Source organism: Diabrotica virgifera, chromosome 1 (assembly GCF_917563875.1).
Source record: "Diabrotica virgifera virgifera chromosome 1, PGI_DIABVI_V3a".
Classification (NCBI taxonomy): domain Eukaryota; kingdom Metazoa; phylum Arthropoda; class Insecta; order Coleoptera; family Chrysomelidae; genus Diabrotica; species Diabrotica virgifera.
In genome coordinates this window covers 235,989,913-236,015,668 of record NC_065443.1, presented here as the reverse complement: position 1 = coordinate 236,015,668, position 25,756 = coordinate 235,989,913, and the positions used below count along the sequence as shown (strand labels likewise).

The 25,756-nt window shown below is 31.4% G+C and overlaps 1 protein-coding gene across 6 annotated transcripts in view; it reads right to left on the bottom strand.

The window, feature by feature from the left end:
* LOC114326736 (zinc finger protein 664-like) overlaps positions 1 to 25,756 on the bottom strand; it is an 81,911-nt gene that overhangs the window by 5,882 nt on the left and 50,273 nt on the right. For 3 of the 6 annotated variants that reach the window (XM_028275165.2, XM_028275166.2, XM_050647951.1), the window contains one exon: positions 15,697 to 17,182. The exons of the other annotated variants lie outside the window; for them this stretch is intronic. In XM_028275165.2, the coding sequence (XP_028130966.2) occupies positions 16,050 to 17,182 (1,133 nt within the window). In that variant the 3' untranslated portion in view covers positions 15,697 to 16,049. Of the gene's footprint in view, positions 1 to 15,696; positions 17,183 to 25,756 lie in introns of those variants that run through there. 6 annotated transcript variants of the gene reach the window in all.

Sequence of the window (25,756 nt, the reverse complement as noted above, 5' to 3'; positions counted from 1 at the left end):
TGTAAGATGTAAATTAACTTAAGATTTAGTAACAATAAATGCCTTAAATTTGTTAATGCATAAATAGTGAAAATGTAATTGATATAATCAAAATTTTGTAAAGATACATTCAAAAAGTACAAAATTCTGCAACTTATGTTTATTAATCTTAAAATATATAGTAAGAAGATACTGAATCACTTTGGTTTAGCTGCCTATAACTGCCTATGCATTGCTGGCAGTTGTTTGAATATAAAAGTGGGAATTGACGCATATTACATGATTCTGGCAATTGTTGAGTATGTATGGGCGGTTGTACATAAGTAATAGGTTCTGAATATTGTACTTCAGAAAGAAAATGTATTGGTAATCAGCAATTTCAAAAGTCCCCAATATAAAATTTTAAACAAATATGCGTTTAAAATCAAATTTTCGAAATTCTTTCGGCCATATTTAATCCGCCTTTTTGTTTTTAAAAAAAGAAATGTAGATTTGTAACCACTAACTTAAAACTACAAAATCTGACAAAAAAATTTGCGTTTTGATTGATATTTTCAATTTCTTTCCGCCATGTTGGATCCGCCCTTTTGTTTTTCAAAAAAAATAATGTCAGATTCATAATTATGAAATCATGATTATAATCAGTGATGCTAAAAACCCTTAAGAATGAAGGAAATTCCGAATTGTATAAACAATATACGCGTTTAAGGTTCATGACCACGTTTTCGGCATTTGGAAACACAGTGCGGCGCTGGGTTTCGAACCCCGGTCTACCTGCGTGGAAGTCAGACATACTACCGCCTGAGCTATCCAGGCCCACAAAATATTACTCTGGGCTAATTAGCAAAATTCATGGAAAAGTTATTTACCAGCAATTTTATTGCTGGAATCGAATTAAGATCCTATATACTAATAATATAGGTATGCAAAGTCCGCAGATAGTGTGCTACTTTTTTATAAACAAAATGGCGCCGACAAATCGTATTTTTTGCAATTATTGCTCTATAACTCCGAAGATTTTAACTTTACAACAAAAACCCTCAAATAAAAATTCACCCCAATTTAATTCTACATAGAGGCAAGTTTTTCCCAATTTGCTCCGACGAAAATTTTTCTCGGAAAATGTGGGTTTTCCCAACAAAATCTCGAATTTTCAAATAAATTTTTTGGGCCAGTAATTATTTATCAATAATTATATAGCTTGGTGAAATAAAAGCTTTCTTGATATAGATTATAAAATACTTAAAATGCGTATTTCATAGGTCTTGAAAATGAATGCTTTAAAAAAATTTTATAACCATTTGCAAAAAAGTTATGAAACAGCAAAGTAAATATACGATTTCTCCGTTGTTTATAATTTGTTTTAATTGTTTCAAAGCTTAAATGTGAGTCTATGGTACAAACTAATTACTCACAAAGAATGCCAAAAATTAGTGCAATGGTTATATTTTAATCAAGATTAAAAATACTTTTTTTGTAATTTTTAGCGCAAAAGTAGGCCTTATACAGAGTCGGAGCTAAAATGTTCACTCGAAGCGACTGACACGCAGCATACATTATTTATTAAAAGCGTACGTTGCGCGGCCGGTCGTCGCTCCGAGTGAAAATTTTAGCTACAGTACTGTATTAGTCTACTTTCACGCGTGTAAATTACAAAAAAATATATTTATAATCTTTAATTAAAATATAACCATTAAACTGATAATCGATATTTTTTTGTAAATCATTAGCTTGTACTTTAAACTTACTTCTACGCTTTGAAAGAATTAAAAAAAATTATAAACACCGTAGTAATCTTATGTTTACTTTGCTGTTTCATAACTTTTTTGCAAATGGTTGCAAAAAAGTTTTAAAGCATTCATTTTCAAGATATTTGAAATGCGCATTTTAGCTATTTTTTTAAAATATAATATAATAAAAACTTTCTGCGAAACGTTAATTTGTTTATAACTATTTTTTTAAACATTTAAAGATTTTGCAAAAAAAAAATAAAAAAATAATATTTTGTCGACAAAATGTTAAATAGGAATCTCATCTTTATAAGATTTCAAAGTTTGATCAGTGTATCATAATTATTTTGGTTATTATTGCGACCGTAAATTATTAATTAACAATTGATTGTTGCTAAAATATTAGTTTAATTTTCACCAGCTTCTGGAACTATAATCTAAACCAAGAACTTTTAAGTCACCAAATTATTTAATTATTGGTAGATAATTACTTATCTAAAACTTTCTTTGAAAATTAAAGATTTTGTTGGGAAAATCCGCATTTTCCGAGGAAAATTTTCGTCGGAGCAGATCGGGAAAAACACGTCTCTATGCAGAATTTAATCACGGTGAATTTTTATTTGGGTGTTTTTGTTGTAAAGTTAAAATCTTCGGAGTTATAGAGCAATAATTAAAAAAAAAACACAATTTTCGGGCGCCATTTCGTTTATAAAAAAAGTAGCACACTATCTGAGGACTTTGCATACCTATATTATTAATATATAGGATCTTATAATTCGATTCCAGCAATAAAATTGCTGGTAAATAACTTTTCCCAAAAATGGCCTATTCTCCGATAATCAGCCCAGACTATAATATGTACATACCATACATTTACAAAATTCACAGTTTAAAACCACAAATACAAGTTAATGATTGGAGCATCTTTATAGTTTATTAAGCTTTTTCATCAGTGCGCACTTTCAAATGCGTTTTCAAAGTACTTGCTTGACTAAACTGCTTAAAATCAAATGTCACACTTGTAAGGTTCTTCTCTAGTTTGCACTCTACAATGTATTTTCAAAGTACTTTTCTAATAAAAGTGCTTAAAACAAATTTCATACTTGTATGGTTTTTCTCCAGTGTGCAATTTCATGTTGTTTCAAACCCATTGTTGTAATGAACTGCTTAAAACAAATTTCACACTTTTAAGGGCAAAAACAGACGGACCACTCTGTGGATGCACAGAGTGGCTGAAACAGGCGATTTTCTAGCGCCGCGCGCCGGCGACTACGCTGCGAAGTGGATCGTTTGGAACGGTGCGGCGTTTAATGTAATGAGTGAGGAAAAAAAGTAAGTTTATTCAAATGATTAAAAACTTGCCAGCTAGTATTTTTTTAAAAAAGTGTGTTCGTCAAAATCAGTGGTTGTAATGTCCATAGTTTTAAATATTTTATAAAATTTTAACCCGTTTGAAAAAATAACAATAAAGTCCATAAATGGAATAAGAAGAACCAGACAAAAACAGCTATTTCACAGAAAGAAGCACATAAAAAATCAACCAGTATATCTGGTATCATACAGGAGTAAAATAGTTCGGTACAATTTTTAAAACAAAAAAAAACACATAAATAGTAAGATTCCCAACCTGACAACTGAGTGAAGGAGGCCCTTAAGGAGATGATGATATTAAATATACAGGGTGATTGATTAGTAGGGTAAAGCTCAATAGCTCCGCTGTAGTAATAGATAGCAATAAAAGTTAATAACAAAAATGTTAGCCACCTTTAAGCTTCACATTACAAAATTAGTTAGAATGTTACAGGGTGTTCGATAACACAGTGGCAGACCAAACTTATGTTTTTTTTAAATGGAACACCCTATATTTTATTTTAAATTCGAAATCTTGTTAACTCCTCCATCACAAAAATATAAAGGTTTGTTATGTTATACAGGGTATTTACAAAGTTATAACCAATTTTATATGAAAATCGTAACAAGTTCAACTCAATGTATAAATAAAAATAAGCAAAACAACAATGGTTTATTAATGCCATATTTTTTAACGTATTGTCAAAATTTTCAAGGATGGTCGATATTGCTAATTTTCTTTATATCAAATACAGGGTGAGTCAAAACGCAAGTACATTATTGTCTCAGTAATTTTAAATGGAACACCCTGTATTTTACATCACTATTGAAAAGTACCATTACCGTACTTTAATTTTTAGATAACATTCCCTATGTCTAAATTGATTAGTTTTCGAGATATTTTCATTTTTCAATGGACCAGTAGCGAGGCCACCCAAATCACCAGAATTTAATAAACTGGACTGATTTTTTTGGGGTTACGTTAATAATGAAGTTTATAAAATACCTCCAACAACAAGGGATGAGATGAAAAATGGAATACAAAGTGTATTTCGATGTGTTAATTTACAAATGATCCGTAGAGTAAGTAGCTCATTCAATGATCGTTTTTAGGCGTACATAAATGTGTTAGGAGATAATTTTGAACACCTTATGTAATTAAATATTAAAAATATTTTATTTAAAGTAGCTTCTAATTTTTTCAAACATGTTTTTTGCAAAATGTATTACTGATAAATTATGTTTCGTTCTTTATTTGTTACATTGTTACATTTACATACAAAAGTAGTGTTTAATTGTCTTCACAAAATATTGTATTTTGTGTTTGTGTTTTTTTGTAAAATTTATTACTAATTTTCTTTGTTTATTTGTTGCATTTACATAAAAAGGTAGTTTTTAATTGTTTCAAAAATGTTACATGTAGTGGTTGTGTTTTTGTTTGTAAAATGTATTACTAATAAATTATTTTTATTTCTTTATTTGCTACAGTGTTACATTGATTACCGGATTGATAATCGGTAATCTTCAATTGTCAATTCAGTCATGGCTTACTTAAAATTTAGATATAAATTTAAACACCTAAAATAATTTGCTCTGAAAAATGCAAATATCTCGAAAACTAATAAATTTGGGTATAGGGAATGTTATATAAAAATTAAAGTACGTTAATGTTACTTTTCAAAAATGATATAAAATACAGGGTGTTCCATTTAACATTACTGAGAAAATAATGTACTTGCGTTTTGACTCACCCTGTATTTGATATAAAGAAAATTAGCAATATCAATAATTCTTAAAAATTTTGACAATAAATAAAAAAATATGGCATTAATAAACCATTGCTGTTTGCTGTTGTGCTTATTTTTATTTATACAGGGAGTTGAACTTGTTACGATTTTCATACAAAATTGGTTATAACTTTGTAAATACCCTGTATAGCATAACAAACCTTTATATTTTTGTGATGGAGAAGTTAACAGGATTTCGAATTTAAAATAAAATATAGGGTGTTCCATTTAAAAAAAAAAACATAAGTTTGGTCTGCCACTGTGTTATCGAACACCCTGTAACATTCTAACTAATTTTGTAATGTGAAGCTCAAAGGTGGCTAAAATTTTTGTTATTAACTTTTATTGCTATCTATTACTATAGCGGAGCTATTGAGCTTTACCCCACTAATCAATCACCCTGTATATAAACATGGTAACTTGCAACCCTCTTTTAACTTATTTTCAACAACAAACAATAAAACCTTTTTGGCCTAAGGATGGGACCCCACTCCATCCATCCAATGGCACTACAGCCCAAATCGAGCCTTGGCCTCCTTCAATAGGCTTCTCCAATCATTTCGATTTACCGCTGTTCTTTTCCATGAACGCGTTCCCAGGAAGTTCCTGGCATCCTCATCGACTTCGTCTTCCCATCTCTTTTTAGGTCTTCCAACCGGTCTTCTTCCCTGCATTCTTGCATTCAGCAATTTTCTGGGGATTCTATTCTCATGCATGCGGACCACGTGCCCTGCCCACCGTAATCTCTGTAGTTTAGTGTGTTGTGCTAGAGTTGGTTCGCTATATTGCTCGTATATTTCTCTATTATACCTAATTCGCCAGTTGTTATTTTCCCTTATTGGGCCCAGTATCCTACGTAATACTTTTCTTTCAAACACATCTAATGCATTGGCAGATTTCTGTGTCACCACCCATGTTTCGCAGCCATAACTTACTATGGGCCTGATTATTGTTTTATATACCCGGAGTTTTGTTTTCCGGTGTTGGGACCCCACTATTTAACATAAATAAACAAACAAGATTGTGAGTATTTATTTTGTTCAGTTCAATGATGGATTCAGACGAGGAAGGTCTCCTTCTACTTCTTTTATTACCGCGTCATCGAAGTAAACATCGTCATATACGACGATCACTATGAATCCATCCAATGTATAATAAAATGTAAATATAAATAGAGAAAATATTGCTTACGGGATTTATTCTTTTCGATAGGGCTACCTTTTTTAAAATCAGGAACAAATAATTAAGATCTCATCCCACGCTTTTCCTTTCAATGCCCTATTGGGACCGTGCAAGTTCGGCAAAGCGACCCCTATTTCTTCGCTCTGTACTTTTATTCGCACTTTTAATTATATTGGCCAATTATATTAGTCCTGGTTACTGGATAATTGTCAAGGCCATAGTCCAAAAAAATAGTAAGAAGAAAAAATAAGATTCAGGTTATGTTATGAAAACGTGAACAATTGTATGTAGTAAATAAAATTAATTATTAAAATGCAGTACTGCACTCAAAATACAATTAATTAAATTTACCTTTATATAATAATTGCATATCATATCAATATTGTGGAGCAATATATAATTTTTCTGCTTCATTGACAGAAGGTATGAAATATACGTCAATTTGACAATTTCAATTGACAATATGAATTATTTAAGATAGTTGCAATATTTCTCCGCGACTCGCGCACGGTCGTTTCCCGTTTCCCTTCCAAGTACTTGCACACCGCGAATAGTCTGGGCTGATTATCGGAGAATAGGCCATTTTTGGGAAAAGTTATTTACCAGCAATTTTATTGCTGGAATCGAATTCTAAGATCCTACATATTAATAATATAGGTATGCAAAGTCCTCAGATAGTGTGCTACTTTTTTTATAAACAAAATGGCGCCCGAAAATCGTGTTTTTTTCAATTATTGCTCTATAACTCCGAAGATTTTAACTTTACAACAAAAACACTGAAATAAAAATTCACCGTGATTAAATTCTGCATAGAGACGTGTTTTTCCCGATCTGCTCCGACGAAAATTTTCCTCGGAAAATGCGGGTTTTCCCAACAAAATCTTTAATTTTCAAATAAAGTTTTAGGTAAGTAATTATCTACCAATAATTAAATAATTTGGTGACTTAAAACCCTTCTTGGTTTAGATTATAGTTCCAGAAGCTGGTGAAAATTAAACGAATATTTTAGCAACAATTCAATTCTTAATTAATAATTTACGGTCGCAATAATAACCAAAATAATTATGATACACTGATCAAACTTTGAAATCTTATAAAGATAAGATGCCTATTTAATATTTTGTCGACAAAATATAATTTTTTTATTTTTTTGCATATTCTTTAAATGTTTAAAAAAATAGTTATAAACAAATTAACGTTTCTCAAAAAGTTTTTATTTTATTATTATTTTAAAAAATAGCTAAAATGCGCATTTCAAATATCTTGAAAATGAATGCTTTAAAACTTTTTTGCAACCATTTGCAAAAAAGTTATGAAACAGCAAAGTAAACATACGATCTACGGTGTTTATAATTTTTTTTAATTCTTTCAAAGCGTAGAAGTGACTTTAAAGTACAAGCTAATTATTTGCAAAAAATAACGATTATCAGTTTAATGGTTATATTTTAATTAAAGATTATAAATATATTTTTTTGTAATTTACACGCGCGAAAGTAGAGTAATACAGTACTGTAGCTAAAATTTTCACTCGGAGCGACGATCGGCCGCGCGACGTACACTTTTAATAAATAATGTATGCTGCGTGTCAGTCGCTTCGAGTGAACATTTTATAGACTAAGAGCCGCTATAGGTGAAATTTCTTAATCATTTTAGGCACGACGGGACCCTATAACTTAAATAGTAGAACCTAAAAGAAAAGGTTTGAACACTGTGCCGTCACTTTTCAGTGACACATGCGTCGACAGTGGCGCATCAAACTTTCCACTTATGGACGGGATACATAAATTAAAAAATACCTTCCCTCACTACCAGGATTCAATTTTTTTCATTTATTTAAGTTCTATGTGATTGAGACATAAGATTCATCGTAATTTTAACCTACCACCCTCTTCCCCTTGCCCCCACCATCAAAAACTTTATTTTTCGATTTTATTTTTTTTGGTGGGATGCAATCAATTTTAAAATTTCAAAAAATTCACACGCATAGTTAAGGCTTTTATAAAACACGTCTATTTTTTATAGACCTGTAGGTTATGTTTACATAACCTCAAAAAATTTTTAAAATTTCTTTTTTTGGAAAAAAAATATATAACTTTTTTTTGGGGATAACTACAGATCTAATTTTTTCTTAGTCTTGTGTATTTTATCAAACACTATATTTTTAAATTTTTTCAGATTTTTCTGTAATGCTGGTCACCTTCAAAAATCCAAAAAACTGTTTTTTAAGGGGGTTTTGAACGTGTTTCTCCCATTTTTAAATATTCTAAAGGACTCACTTACTTCAAGTTACATATATCCTATAAAATCGAAATTGATTTGATATATTATGAAGTCTATAAAATAGGGAAAATCCCCCAAAACCCCCCAAAAAGCAGTTTTTCGGATTCTTGAAGGTGGCGAGCATTACGGAAAAATCTAAAAAAATTAGAAATATAGTGTTTGATAAAACACACAAGATTAAGAAAAAATTAGACCTGCTGCTATTCCCCAAAAACAGTTATACGCTTTTTTCAAAAAAATTTTTTTTTAAATTTTTTGAGGTTATGTACACTCTACCTACGGGTCTGTAAAAAATAGATATGTTTTATAAAAGCCTCAACTATGCGTGTGAATTTTTTGAAATCTTAAAATTGATTGCATCCCAGCAAAAAAAATAAAAACGAAAAATGAAGTTTTTGATGGTGGGGGCAGGGGGAAGGGGGTGGTGGGTTAAAATTACGCTGAATCTTATGTGTTAATCACATAGAACTTAAAAAAAATTGAATTCTGTTATTAAGGGAGGGTACCTTTAAATTTATTTATCCCGTCCATAAGTGGAAAGTTTGATGCGCCACTGTCGACGCATGTGCCACTGAAAAGTGACGGCACAGTGTTCAAACCTTTTCTTTTAGGTTCTGCTATTTAAGTTATAGGGTCCCATCGTGCCTAAAATGATTAAGAAATTTCACCTATAGCGGCTCTTAGTCTATTAGCTCCGACTCTGTATCAGGGCTACTTTTGCGCTAAAAATTACAAAAAAAGTATTTTTAATCTTTGATTAAAATATAACCATTGCACTAATTTTTGACATTCTTTGTGAGTAATTAGATTGTACCACAGACTCACTTTTAAGCTTTGAAACAATTAAAACAAATTATAAACAACGGAGAAAACGTATATTTATTTTGCTGTTTCATAACTTTTTTGCAAATGGTTGGAATTTTTTTTAAAGCATTCATTTTCAAGACCTATGAAATACGCATTTTAAGTATTTTTTAAAATTAGAATATAATAAACAATTTCTGAGAAATGTTAATTTGTTTATAACAATTTTTTTTAAACATTTAAAGATTATGCAAAAAAATGAAAAAATTATATTTTGTCGACAAAATATTAAATAGACCTTTATAATCTTTCTAAGTTTGATTAATGTCTCAAGATTATTTTGGTTGTTATTGCGACTGTAAATTGTTAATTAACAATTGAATTGTTGCTAAAATATTGGTTTCATTTTCACCGGCTTCTGAATTTATAATCTATACCAAGAAAGCTTTTATTTCACCAAGCTATATAATTATTGATAAATAATTACTGGCCCAAAAAAATTATTTGAGAATTCGAGATTTTGTTAGGAAAACCCACATTTTCCGAGGAAAATTTTCGTCGGAGCAAATCGGGAAAAACATGCCTCTATGTAGAATTAAATTGGGGTGAATTTTTATTTGAGTGTTTTTGGTGTAAAGTTAAAATCTTCGGAGTTATAGAGCAATAATTGAAAAAAGTACGATTTGTCGGCGCCATTTTGTTTATAAAAAAAGTAGCACACTATAATAGGATCTTATAATTTGATTCCAGCAATAAAATTGCAGGTAAATAACCTTTCTTTGTACTTTACTAATTAGACCAGCGTATTATAACTATTTTTTTTTTCAAAAGTTAAAGAATATGCAAAAAAAAAAGAAAAATTTATATTTTGTCGATCAAATATTAAATAAGCATCTCAACTTTATAATCTTTAAAAGTTTGATCAATGTATCATGATTATTTTGGTTATTATTGCGATCGTAAATTGTTAATTAACAATTGAACTGTTGCTAAAATATTCGTTTAATTTTCACCGGCTTCTGGAATTACAATCTATACCAAGAAAGATTTGATGTCACTAAGTTATTTAATTATTGATTAATAATTACTTACCTAAAACTTTATTTGAAAATTAGAGTTTTTGTTAGGAAAACCAAAAGAGGAAAATTTTCGTCGGAGCAAATCGTGAAAAACATCTCTATGCAGAATTTAATTGCAGTGAATTTTTATTTGGGTGTTTTTGTTGTAAAGTTAAAATCTTCGAAGTTATAGAGCAATAATTGAAAAAAATACGATTTGTCGACGCCATTTTGTTTATAAAAAAAAGTAGCACACTATCTGCGGACTTTGCATACCTATATTATTAATATATAGGATCTTAAAATTGCTGGTAAATAACTTTTCCATGAATTTTGCTAATTAGCCCAGAGTACTAGTATATGGCTTAACACCCCATGTGGGGTTTCGCCGCTTTCGCTTTCTAGATCCATTTTACGGGGTGGATCAGTCCCCACGATCATTGTATTTGTCCACTAATATGGCTTTATTTCTTCCGGTCTATTGCCTTCTCTTTCCATTTTGTGATTCCTGCCCCTCTTAGATCCTCCTCTACTTCAGTTAACCATTTCGATCTGGGTCGATCACGTCTTCTTTTTCCTCCTGGTTGCCACAATATCATAGCTTTTGATACTGATTCTGGTCCTTATCTCCATATATGACCCAGCCATTTGGTTCTTTGTACTTTTATTTTCTTTACTATGTCTTCACCATTTAATTCTTCTAAAATTTCTTTATTCATTCTCCTTCTATACTCTTGCTCTTAGATTCTCACTGGACCCAGTATTGTCCTTATTATCTTTCGTTTATTTATCCTTAATTTCTCTTCTTCTTTTTTTGTCATAGTCATCGTTTCTGCTGCTTACATCATTATTGGTCTTATTATTGTTTTATATATATTCATTTTTGTTTGTTTGGTCAATATTTTACTCTAGTAGTTTTCTATTTGAAATGAATTTCGACTCGATTCGAGTTCTCTGTTTAACCCAGGTATGACAATACCAAAAGGCACCGTTAGGAAAATATTCCAATTTACGGTTCAGAGAACTCGTATGAATCGAGTCTGTGTACTCTAATACAGAGTATGGCATTAGTAAAATAAGAAAATCTACGGCTTCGCTTTGATTTAAATCTGTCTCTCCCTAAATGGAGGGAGATTTAAATCAAAGCGAAACCGTAGATTTTCTTAGTTTTCTATTTGCTTGGTATACCCGGTTTGTCGCAGTTATTCTTTCTTCGATCTCCGTTTTTCTTTCCCCTTTGTTATTTATCAAGTAACGAATACTAACATATTAAAAAAGAAAACCCCTTGGTTCAGAGAGGAAGTGAAGATAAAATGTGAAGAAAAGAAGAAAGCCTTTTTACAATACACAACACAACAAACACAGCAGGCATACAACCACTACAAACGAATCAGAAACGAAACGAATACTTTAGTGAGACAAATAAAAAGGGAACACTGAACACTGGCAGAGTTTCTCAAAACAGATGGAACATGACTTCTACGGAACACAAAAGAAGTATGGAGAATGATCAGAGAACAAAGAAAGGAGATGAACGAATTAATAAAAACGAAACACATCCAGAAGGAAACATGGGCAGACTACTTCCGAGCTCTATTTGCTAAAGCCGACGAAAATGAACCACCAACACCTGAAGTTACGACCAACGAAGAAATAAACATCGAGGAGGGAGAGATAAAGGAAGCATTAAGAAAATTAAAAAATAGAAAATCTCCAGGAGAGGACAGAATATCGAACGAACTCCTAAAGTACGGAGGACAAGATCTGACTGAACAACTATTAAAACTAATAGAAAAAATAATAGAACAAAACAGAATACCACAAGAATGGAGATCAAGCATCCTAATAACTCTCTTCAAAAAAAGAAGACAAGTCGGACCCGGAGAATTACAGAGGAATTAACTTATTAAACACAACATTAAAATTAACAACCAAGGTGATAACAAACAAATTGAATGAAGTTATAATGTTAGCAGAAGAACAACAAGGTTTTTTTTCGGGAAGATCATGCACTGACGCTATATTTATAATGAGGTAAGTTCAAGAGAAATCGTAGAATACAACAAATCGGCATATTTATGTTCCGTCGACCTTAAGAAAGCATTTGACAGGGTCAAATTAAAGGGCGTCGTCCATTTGTTATACTCAAGAGAGGTACCTCGAGGAATAATTAAAACAATCGAAAACATCTACCAGAACAACACAATAAAAGTAAAAATAGAGGATGAACTAACTAACCCAATTGAAGCCGGCAATGGGATAAGACAGGGGGATTCCTTGAATCCTTTATTGTTCAACCTGATCATGGATGAAATAATAAAAAAGTAAGAACTAAGAAAGGATACCAAATAGGAGAAAAACAACTTAAAATAATCTGCTATTCAGACGATGCAATACTAATCTCTCAAAGTGAAGATGATTTACAGTCGAACCCGCTTATTGGAATAGCCTTCGTGCCAAGCAAAAATATTCCTATAACCGGGATATTATAATACCCGATCATTGATGGCTGGTAGAAATAAGGGTACCTACTGAATAGACCTACATAATAATAGTACATACTATGTATGTACCTACATTTACATTATATTTATATGGTTTTAGGTCGTTTTATGTCAATGATACAGCAGTGTAACTTATTTTATTAAAAAACCAAATTACATTTTCTGTGCATAAATCCATTAATAAGCATGAAATGTGTGCAATATGTAAACATGTTTATATTATCTTATTTAAAATGCATACGACAAAATTACTTCTCATTTTTTTTTGAAAAATCTTTAAGTTATACAAATTAGAAAAAATTACATTGAATTGGCCCTCCAGAAATCTTCTTATAATATTACAAACGGTTAGGACTTGCCAAATTGGATGGAATATCCACAAAATCGAAAAAATCTTCATCTTTTGCCTCATCTTTCGCTTTAATATTGAGTTGGGTGGTTTCATTGTTTTGTTCTAAATCTTCAGTATCTTCGAAAACCGATAAATTATCGTCAAACGAAACAACTCTTAAAAATATTTGTCCTTTATTTTGTCGAATTCTGTGTTTTGATGAATTGGCACATTGGCAGGCAAAAAACGGATTGTTAAAATATTCAAACTCATGTCGGGTTTATGAATGGACAGGGCGGTTATCAATAAAAGAGAACATTTCTATTCTTGTCTGCCATTGTATTGTCGAAGTCAATAAACCATTAACCAATAAAATTTATAACTGCAACGAGGTAGGTCGCAATAGAAATTTTTACAAGTTTTGTGAGACAAGTAAAAGTAGGTAGTTTATGGCCTGTTGTATTTCATAAAAGGGTCCAACTGGTGCGTATTAAAGTATTTATTATCTGAAAAATATAATAACCCAGACATAATTTTAATTTTTTTTGGAAAATATGAATAAAAAGTTGTTCCTCCACTTGAATAATATTCGATTAATCGATATTAATTAATTAAAATGTTTTCCTATAAAAGGATAAATTTATTAAGGAGTAAATATAAACGTTTCGGGACCTCAAATGTCTATTCCTTAAACCGGGATATTCCTATAACCGGTACTCTAATAAGCGGGTTCGACTGTACAACGTACGCTGCACCAATTTAACATAACCGCCAGAAAATTTAACATGTTAATTTCCCCAAAAAAGACAAAATGCATGGTTATAACAGCAAATCCAATAAGATGTAAATTGGAGCTGGAGGGTCAGATAATAGAGCAAGTGATGGGGTTTAAGTATTTAGGCATCACACTATCTAGCTACGGAAAAAGATTGCTCAAAACAACCGAGATGAAAACCCTCCGAAAAATCGATGGTAAGACTCTATGGGACAGAGCTAGAAGTACAGATATACGACGGAGATGCAAGGGGGACAACATTAATAATTGAGTAAGAAACAGAAGAATACAATGGATTGGCCACATAAGCCAAATGGCAAGAAATAGAGTAGTAAGGACAGTGAGAGACGGTTCCCCAATAGGAAGACGATCAGTGGGAAAACCACGAAAACGATGGAACGACAACTTTCTAGAGGCACATTGAAAAAACAGACAGAGTCATGGCTACACAAGAAGAAGATAATTTCATAAATCTACAGATTATCAATGAAAAATTATTCATGTTATTCTTCTTAAAACAGTGAGTGATGACTGCGAAGATCGTATTACCCTCAAATTCAACTAGGTCGCCAAATTACATTTTTGTTTGGGTATGCTTAAAAATTAAAAACAAAATATGCAGATACTATTATTTTTTATGACCGATCAGTAGAGGAGGGATTACTAAATAATTCTGATATTATTTTAAATATGTATTATGTGCATAAATGAAATACTCAGTGTAAGATATTTTTTTATGCGCCCGCTTATTATCAAATTCGATGTTTTCGAAAGTCATGTCGCTACGAGTACTAGGGAGGTGTTAGATATTTAAAACGTTACAAGTTACAAGTACGGAAATACCGATTTAAAGTTGTCTACTCAATTTAGTACAAGGATCAGATACATCAGTATTTTGTACCAGTATCAAAAGTAACTGTTACACGTCCGCACTGATTTTGCCCGTCTCTATTTGCCACAGCGACAGCCAACGGTTGGGTTCAATATGCGCTCCACTAGAAAAATAAATGCACGGGTCGCCCGTCCCGCCGGTGCAGGTTGTGTCTCGGTTGGGTTAAATTTGCGCCAGGCCTTAGTATTCGTATTCACAGCAGCAGTTGATTATTGACTCAAATTGCTGTTATTTCTAATATGATCGCTAAATTATATGCTTGCATCGGTAAAAATGTATTCCCAAGGGAGACCTAAAGATCGATATTATTCATTAAGGCCATGGGTACATAATTCGCAAATACTTTACGGCTATCCCTACTTTTTCTGTCTTTACACGGCAAATTACGTGTAGTAAAATTCACACTGGTATGGATATGTAAACATTACTAGAATGTCATTCTACTTGAAAATGTCATCATTAACTTTAAAGAGATGGCTTTTGAATGTTCTTGGAAAACTGTTACTTGTATAATTGCAAATTATTAATTCAGTTAATAAATGTGATAATTTTTTCACTAACTATGTATTCAGTGATTGTAATAATTTATATGTACAACAAAAACTAATACTCAATCGAGAAAAGAGGAAAAGTGTTAAAGTGATTTTTTAATAATATATTGTTACTATGGAACGCTTACAATTTTAAACATCTTTAACAACAAAATACTTGGATAACTGAATATATTATCCTGATGTATTCTCTGCTTGGATCTTCCACAAATAATACACAATAAATAACTTTTTATTAAGTTCACGTCTTAAATCAATTATTTATCAAATACACTATAAATATATAAATATTATTTAATCAACAACTCAAAATATTCCCGATGCTATGTCAAATATTTAAAATTGTCACTGATGGTCACTTCTGACTGACAATATGCTGACAATATTCTATTCGACTAAGTGCGTTGTAAGACAAAGATAGATTTGGAAAATATTACCACCGACATTGTGTTCATTTTTTTCGAATCCTGAAAAAAACAAAACCTTATTCAAGTAAACATTATAGAAGTTCTCAGGGACTTTCGACCCTCGCTAATAACGTAGTTTTTAATTCTGCGTTTAAATTTTTCAAAAATACCTATTAGTTTTCTCAGGATTCGAAAAAAACGAATCCCCATTTGAATAGCATTGCAGCCGAAAATACGTACTCATCCTCTTAAAGAAAACTCCTTTATACATAAAAAATTACATCTAATTAAATATTAATACAACTTATACTAATTCTAAAAATACAAAATATGTACATAGCACAAATTTACAAAATAAACAGTTTAAAACCACAAATACAAGGTAATGACTGGAGCATCTTTATCGTGTTTATAGTTTATTAAGATTTTTCATCAGTGTGCACTTTAAAATGTGTTTTCAAAGTACTTGCTTCACTAAACCGCTTAAAACAAATGTCACACTTGTAAGGTCTTTCTCCAGTGTGCACTTTACAATGTCTTTTCAAAGTACTTCTTTGAGAAAAGTGCTTAAAACAAATTTCGCACTTGTAGGGTTTTTTTCCTTTGTGTACTATCAAATGTCTTTTCAAATTACGTGAATCACCAAATTGCTTATAACAAATTTCACACTTGTAGGGTTTATCTAAAGTGTGCGTTCTTAAATGTATTTTCAATTCAAATAAAACACTATACTGCTTGAAGCAAATTTCGCACTTATAAGGTTTTTCTCCAGTGTGCACTCTGATATGTTTTTTCAAATTACCTCCTTGAGCAAACTGTTTAAAACAAATTTCACACTTGTATGGTTTTTCTCCAGTGTGCAATCTCATATGTTGTTTCAAAGTCGTTGATGTAATGAACTGCTTAAAACAAATTTCACACTTGTAAGGCGTTTTTCCGGTGTGCACTCTTTGATGTTCCTTTAAATGGCAAGTGTTTGAAAACTGTTTGCTGCAAATTTCACATAAAAAAGGTTTTTCCCCAGCGTGCACTCTCAAATGTGTTTTTAAATGATCTGCTGTAGTAAACTGCTTGAAACAAATTTCGCACTTGTAAGGTTTTTCCCCAGTGTGCACTCTGGTATGTTTTTTCAAATTACCTCTTTGGGTAAACTGCTTAGAACAAATTTCACACTTGTATGGTTTTTCTCCAGTGTGCAATCTTATATGTTGTTTCAAACTCATTGTTGTAATGAACTGCTTAGAACAAATTTCACACATATATGTTTTTTCTCCACTGTGCAATCTCGTATGATGTTTCAAACCAATTGTTGTAATGAACTGCTTAAAACAAATTTCACACTTATAAGGCGTTCTTGTAGTGTGCACTATTTGATGTTGCTTTAAATAGGAAATTTGTGAAAACTTTTTTTTGCAAATTTCACATAAAAAAGGTTTTTCCTTAGTGTTCGTATTCACAGCAGCAGTTGAATATTGACTCAAATTGCTGTTATTTCTAATATGATCGCTAAATTCTTTGTTTGCATCAGTATGAATGTATTCCCAAGGGAAACCTAAAAATCGATATTATTCATTAAAGAAAACTCCTTTATACAGGGTGTCCAGAAACTCTACCGACAAACGAAGACAGTTGATTCCTCAGATAATTTAAGACAATTTAACCCAATTCACCTAATCCGAAAATGCTTCCCAAGGGAGCTAGAGCTATTTGAAGATGGCGTCTTGTAATTAGTTTTTCTTAAATACCTCCAGAACGCTTCCAGTTAGAAAAACGAAAATTGGTATGCGTATTTATCTTCCAGAGATAAATCGATTCCATCCATTCCGAATTTCTAGTACCGGTCATAGGCGTCTGTTTTGGGTAGGGTAACGGTTATTTTATCGCGTAACTTTTTTATCATTAAATTTTAAGCATTTTTGACTTTATATTGTTAAATTTTTAGGTATTCTAGTACTAAAAGGTGCTCTTGCTTTAAGTCGATAGGATACTCAGTTTTCTAGAAAAATCGATTTGAAAATGTTTCGTCTCTTGGTTTTGAAAAAAAATCAAAAATTTTTCCAAAAAAAATCGGTGTATTTTACCAACTTAATGCAAGAGTAACTTTTACTATTAGAATACCTCACAATGAAATAATTTAGTGTCTAAAATACTTAAAAATTAAAGACAAAAATGTTATGTGATAAACTAACTATTGACCTACCAAAAAACCGACACATATGACCCGTACTAGAAATTAGCAATTAATGAAATCGATTCATCTCTGGAATATAATTAAACGTACAAGATTTTGTTTTTCTAAATAGTTTTTTTTGAATTTTTTTTTATTTTCAAAAAACGAAAAATTTTCATATCGATTTTTCTAGAAAACGGTGTATTCTATCGACTTAAATCAAGAGTACCTTTTAGTACTAGAATATCACACAATTTAATAATCCAGAGTCAAAAAATGCATAAAAATTAAAGACAAAAAAGTTATGCGATAAAGTAACCGTTACCCTACCCAAAACGGACGCCTATGACCGGTAATAGAAATTCGCAATGAATGGAATCGATTTATCTCTGGAAGATAAATATGCATACCAATTTTTGTTTTTTTTTTTAAATAGAAGCGTTCCGGAGATGTTTAAGAAAAACTAATTACCAGACGCCATCTTCAAATGCTCTAGCTCCCTTATAAAGTATTTTCGGACTAGGTGAATTGGGTTAAATTGTCTTAAAATTATCTGAGGAATCTCCTGTATTCGTTTGTCGGTAGAGTTTCTGGACACCCTGTATATGCAAAACTTACATATATAATTAAATATTAATACAACCTATTGGGACCGTGCAAGTTCGGCAAAGCGACCCCTATTTCTACGCTCTGTACTTTTATTCGCACGTTTAATTATATTGGCCAATTATATTAGTCCTGGTTACTGGATAATTGTCAAGGCCATAGTCCAAAAAAATAATAAGAAGAAAAAATAAGATTCAGGTTATGTTATGAAAACGTAAACAATTGTATGTAGTAAATAAAATTAGTTATTAAAATGCAGTACTGCAAGCAAAATACAATTAATGAAATTTACCTTTATATAATAATTGCATATCATATCAATATTGTGGAGCAATATTTAATTTTTCTGCTTCAATGACAGAAGGTATGAAATATACGTCAATTTGACAATATGAATTATTTAAGATAGTTGCAATATTTCTCCGCGACTCGCGCACGGTCGTTTCTCGTTTCCCTTCCAAGTACTTGCACACCGCGAATACTAATTTTAAAAATACAAAATGTGTACGTAGTATAAATTTACAAAATACACAGTTTAAAACCACAAATTCAAGTTAATAACTAAAAGGAAACAATTAGCAGCTAAATCAACTACGAAAAAGGTCTCGTAAGTTATTTAACTGAACACTTCAATAGATCATGTGAAATGCAAAACTCATTTCCACTTCTTTAAAATCTAACTAAAGGGCTATTTTACCCTTTGTAGTATGAAATCCTATATGAAAAAACATGTCTTTTGTGCGTAAATTTCCCACCCTAGGACCATTCCAGAATATCAGAACAATCCATAAGACCATTCAAGTTGAACCCAACCAAGACACAACCTGCACCAGCGGGACGGGTGACCCGTGCAGACCCGTGCATTTATTTTTCTAGCGAAGCGCATATTGAGCGCCGTTAGCTGGCGCTGTGGCAAATAGAGATGGCCAAAATCAGTGCGGACGTGTAACGGTTACTTTTGATACCGATTCTCAGCGGTACTGAGCATGATACTATAAATAACATGTTATTTATAGTATCATGGTACTGAGTACAAATACTGATTACAAAATACTGATGTATCTGATCCTTGTACTGAATTAAATAGGCAACTTTAAATCGGTATTTCCGTACCTATAACTTGTAACGTTTTAAATACCTAACACCTCCCTAGTAAGTACTCGTAGCGGCATGATTTTCAAAAACATCGAATTTGATCGTAAGCAGGCGCATAAAAAGATATCTTACAGTGAATATTGTGTTTCTGCACATAATACAAATTTAAAATAATATCAGAGTTATTTAATAATCCTTCCGCTACTGATCGGTCATAAAATAATACTATCTACATATTTTGTTTTTAATATGGAGACCTGTAAGAAGGAGTGGAAACGCAATGCATCGTTTGTAGGCTAACTTTTCAACCTCTAATTCAACTTTCAGCAATCGCCGCTAGAGGCGCAAGTGTTCGAATAGGTGCTACAAATACATTAGCTCTTATGGACTTATTTAATATTTAACTCATTTTATTTTTGTTTTTAGCGTAATTAGACATTAATTTATTGGTGGATTGTAGCTGAATATGTTTTATGCCAAAAATAAATTATTTTAACCTTATAACATATCGACGTGTGGTAAAAAGTGTATTCTTTATATACCATTGTAGATGGAGATGTGACATCAAATTTAAATTTGTCATTACTTTAATATGTAGGACAGCTTATTTTGAAGAGGAAATATTTTGTCACATTATCTAACTGCCACATTTATATACCAATGGTATTTCAACGGCAAATTAATTTTTTAATATCTTTGTAACTGATATTAAAAAGTTTGTTAGTTGAAAAAATTGACTTAACTGTACGTAATTGTTTTTAAAAAGTTTAAAAAGTTATTTAAATAATTTGAAGTTTATTGATCAATTTTTTTTAATTAGGTATTCTTTTTATCAAAATTTAAACTGCTTTTTTTTAATACTTCATTTATCTATATTCTGAAAGCTTACCTATCAGATGTTTAAATTTAGTTAATAAAAATATATGTCTATAAACTACGCAGACGATAGTCTGACTTTTATAAAATTAATGTTAATTTTTGTGAAATATTTTGTCTCAAAAAATGCATTGTTTCGACAGAAAAACTTTCAAGATCGTCCTACTATTATCACTATAATTTTCAGGTTAAAATAAAAACCAATAATAGGCACAAATTTTATTTACACCGAAGGAAATAACATACAAACGAATAGGTTTAATCCACGAACGTTATAAATAACATAAAGACAAATCTTTATAAAAAGTCTTTATTAACTTCGTTAAGTTCCCTTTTGAATTTTTTATCGGAACGATAACTCGATATAAATCCCGGTACGAAGCAAGTTCTTTTAGTGTAAGCTTTCTTGGCACTCATATTTAAATAATATTAACCACCAAAACCAATAATCTTATATTAACTACGAATAATTAATTATTTTCGAAATTTTCACATTCACTCCAATGCAAAAGTAGCATCTATTTCTACGCCACCGCCGCCCTAGCGTGAAACCAAGCAAACAGGCAAAATTGTGTACAAAAATTTCAAGGTCGTCCTATCTCGATTCCTCTCCTCTGTGTAGGTCTCCATAGTTTTTAAGCATAAACTCAAATGTAAGATGGCGACGACAAGTTGAATTTGAGGGTAATCTTTTTCTCATAGGCATCTTTCAGTGCGTCACAGTTTTTCGATTTCTTTCTAACACATTAAATGTATGTGACATAAAAAAAGGCACGCCCGTGATTACAGACATTCTAGTTGACATTTATTCTAGTTGTCGATACAAGGTGCTATAATCGAAAAAAAATATTTACGAATTATATAATATATCTACGAATATAATCTGTACAATTTATAAGACTATACAAATCAAAGAAAATACCATTTTATAAATGCAATAAACACAATTGATTTGTTTTTATGCCAAATTGCAAATAAAATGTGACAACTGTCAGTTTTAACTAAAATGTCATGTTAGAATAAATGCTATAAATGTGTATTATCACGGACTTACCTTTTTTTATCATTTGTGACGCATTGAAAAATGCTCATGAAAAGGACTCTAGCAGTTTTCACAGCAGTATTGTGGATGTAGCTTGGTTGTGGATGAACATTTTTGCACATTTATCTTAAGATAAACAGTATGATTTAAATGGTTAGTATATTTTATAAGTATTATTGTGTATCAATTTGGCAATCAAAGATAGAATAAAAATTTTAATTTTTTTAATATAACGCGGGCACATAAATTTGATACACCCTGTATATTGATTTGTAAATATTTATTAGAAGTTAGCTTTCAACGCAAGGTGGTTTCTCCTTAATGAATTTTTCCATGAAGAATATTAAAAACATTTTTGTAAATAAAAGTGAAGTGAAAGATATTTAGGATTATTATTTTAAACCGATTGTTTATTACGGGAAAGATAGAAGCCATAGGTAATTAGTTCTTAGAAAATTAAGGTAAAGAAAGTTTGGAATTTTAACCTTTTTGTTATAACCCCGAGTAAATTTTGTAGAATTTCCGGAAAGTAATTATTATGATGGTAGGAATATTTTTGAAAGTATGAGTGGGTGTTTCGAATGAAAAAAAGAATGGGGAAGAAGAAATGTCTCTGATTGGTTTGGCAATTTGGAATGGGAAGGAGAGGTTGAATTTTCAGATAGTTTTGTAAAGAGGAGAGGATTGTGTTACCGGCAGCCGAGAGGAGCAGTCAAAAGTTTTCGTGAGTAGTTCAGAAGCAAGTACTAGTGGTCAGGCGCGGATTTAGAAAATCATAATAGGGGGGTCAGACGTACCGCAAATATTTTATTGTCCAGATTTAGCTATACGACTCACGATTACTCTAAGGATAAAATTCAGTCATCTCAGATACCTACGGTATCAAAAGAATTGAGCTCTGGTTGACAGAAAAAATAATAAATAATAAAAAAATACTTATAGACTAAATACAATAGGGGGGTCCATGGACCCGTTGACCCCCCTCTGTATCCGCGCCTGCTAGTGGTTGTGTTGATAGGGAGAGTAGCTGAAAAGTGGAACGAGAGACAAATCAAATCGAGAAGAAATACTTCTTTGATTCTGTAAAGTCCAAGAGACTAAGTTACAAGAATTATCGTTATTAAAATTATTTGTGACACCAAGTAAAAAAGATACTTGGGTCTCAGGAGATTATTGTTGAGAGAAAGAGAGAAGAGAGTTTTGGAGTTTATTGAACGAGTACTGGCAAAAAGAGACCTGGCTTGTGTTTTGGAGAAATAGTTGCTGGTATGCTGCTGGATTTTTTGCTGAGAACGGAGAGGGCTTTGATTGGTAGCCTAACATAATCAACAAGAAGGAGCTGTTTGGGTCAAGAGGAGACATCATTGTGTGTGAATCAAAAAGGTCAGTCAATAACCTATGTGATAGATTTTCTTTATAATCAGAAATTAAATTTTTTTACGTAAAAGCAAATGCATTTAAGATTCCAACATTTCAAAAATTTAATAGGAAGTATAAGTAATTTTCGAATACCAAATTTGTTTGTTTAGCTTGTTTTTTATTAAAGGTATCAAGAACAAAGCGATAAATATTTGTTTGAATTAGATTAATTTATATGGTAAAAGTTTCTTTTGGACAGTTATGCCCACAGGATTTAATTGATAAATTTATAGAGCATTGCTTTCGATAATAAAGGTATTTGTGTGTGTTTATTTATCATTTTTCTATTTATTTCCTTTTCCTATTTTATCCCGATAAGGATCAACTAAGAGATACTGAAACCACGAGAAAGGATAAGTAAACCTAAGAGAATTTAATTAGAAATTTTTTTGACAAAAGGCACCTTGAGATTTTTTTCTTAATATTTTTATGTATGATCTGCGTTAATATAAAAGTAATAGAAAGCAGATCATAACATGGCGAACCAACGTAAGGCATTAAAGTATCTCTGGTTGTGAATTTGAAAGGATACGAAACGGAAAAACAGGTGAAGGAAAATTTATTTGCCCGTCGGAAAAAGTTGATATATTTACAATTTATGAAATATTTTGTTTGAGTTATTTTTTTATCTAGGTACAATTTTACATATTTATTTTATTTTTGATTGATTTGAATTGTGATAAATTTGAAAATTTGTGTGATAAATTGATTATATTTGGGGACAGAAAAATTTTCGTCTCTACAGCATAAAAGGTATTTTCGAATTTCGTATCAGGCGGGGATAAATTTTAACTACATGTCGATAACAAAAAGAAGCAAAAGCAAAGAAAACAAAAAACAAGAAGAACATTTGGAACAAGAAGAACATATAGAACAAGAAGACATTTTCGAAACAACAATCATGGCATCAGAACAACCGGAATTATCAGGAATAGATAAATTATTACAACTGATGCAACTTCAGTCACAAAAAATGGATGAAACATCAAAGAAAATGGATACAATGCAAGAAAATCAGGAAGAAACATCAAAGAAAATCAGGAAGAAACATCAAAGAAAATGGATGAATCACAACAAAAAATAGATCAAAAAATGGATGAAATATCAAAGAAAATGGATAAAATGCAAGAAAATCAGGAAGAAACAAAACGAGTAATGAAAGAAAATCAGGAGGAAACAAAACAAGCAATAGAAGAGAACAATAAGAAAATAGAGGAACGCATAGAAAAGTATGAAAAGGAAATAAAAGGATGTTTGACAACAATGAAAAACGAGATAGAACAACAAGAAATGAAAATTAAAGATCACATGAAAGAACAAGAAATGAAAATTCAAAATAAAATGGAGGATTTAACAAATTGCCAGAAAAAGGAACTAGAAAATTTGGAAACCAAATTTGAAAACGCATTACAAGAGGACAGGCGAGAAATAGAAAGAAAAATGGAGGAAATCAGGAATCAACAAAATTCCGGAGAAAGAAGGGAAACGATTATCCATAGTACAGAGGATGTGAAAATGAGATTTGGCGGGGATGTAAAAAATTACACCCAGTAATTTTCATAAACGATTTAAAAAAGAAAGTACGATACATCGGTAACTTCGAAACAGCCAAAGAAACGATAAGGAACCATCTTAAAGATGAGGCGAGTTTGTGGTTTGATAGCAAAGAAGAAGAATTGGACAATTGGCATAAATTCGAACAAAAATTCCTGAGTTATTTCTGGGGGAAAATACAACAGCTAGAAATAAACAAGGAGTTGCAAAATGGGAGGTACCATGATAGAATGGGTATTTCAGAAAAGACATACGCACTACAATTATACAACAATGCAAAACACCTACAGTACAATTATTCGTCCGAACAGCTAGTAGAACTGATAGCCAGACATTTTGAAGATACCTTAGAAGATCACATAACGTTACAAACTTACAAAGATATCGACAGTTTGTGCCAATTTTTACAAATACGAAAAGCAAGAATGAGAGAAAGAGGAATAAGAAGATCGCAAGAAAATTATAGACAACGCGAAAATCAAGACTATAGAGATAGAAGACAAAACTTTAGGAGAGATTATACAAGAGAATCTATTCCGAGGGGTGAAAACGAAAATAGAGACAATGGAAGAGGAAACTATGAACAAAGAAATCGGCAATGGAACGAAGACAGATATCGAGAAAATCAAAATAGAAATAACACCCGCACATATTAAGAAGACAGAAATGATAATAGAAGGAATTAACAGGAAAATCGTGGAAACCGATACGGGTCCGACAGACCAAGAGAAAATAGAAGAGCGGTAAACAATACGCAAATAGGTGAATATGAGGATGAGAGACAAAGCGACGGAAGAAGAAGCGAAGAAGAACAGCAAGCGTTTTTTCACGAAGGCGCTCACTAAACACAAAAGAACAAACAGGAATTTTTTGTCACCCGAAGGAATTTATTAAATTAGCAGGAAATAATGATAAAAGAAGTGGAGTAAATTTAAAATTTGTAAATGGTTTTATCAATGAAAAACCGATTAAAATTATGATTGATACTGGTTCGGAAATTACATTGATTAACAGGAAAATAATAGAAGAGGTTGATTTAACGAATTTAATTTACAAAATTCCCAGGGTAAATTTAGTGGGCGCAAATAAACGGACTTTGGCAACTATAAATGAATGAATACGAAAAGGATACGATTGGGCAAGAAATTTTATGCACTACAATGTGTTATAATGCCGAACATGATACATGATATGATCGTAGGAGTGGATGAATTGTCAGAAAAACATGTGGTGATAGATTTCAAAAATAACACGATGAAAATCACAGAGGGAAAAGAAGAAGAACAGGACATTCTGGAAATGGACAAGTAACATGAGAAACGGAAAAAGGATAATGTAGATAAAAAACAAACGGTGGAAATGAA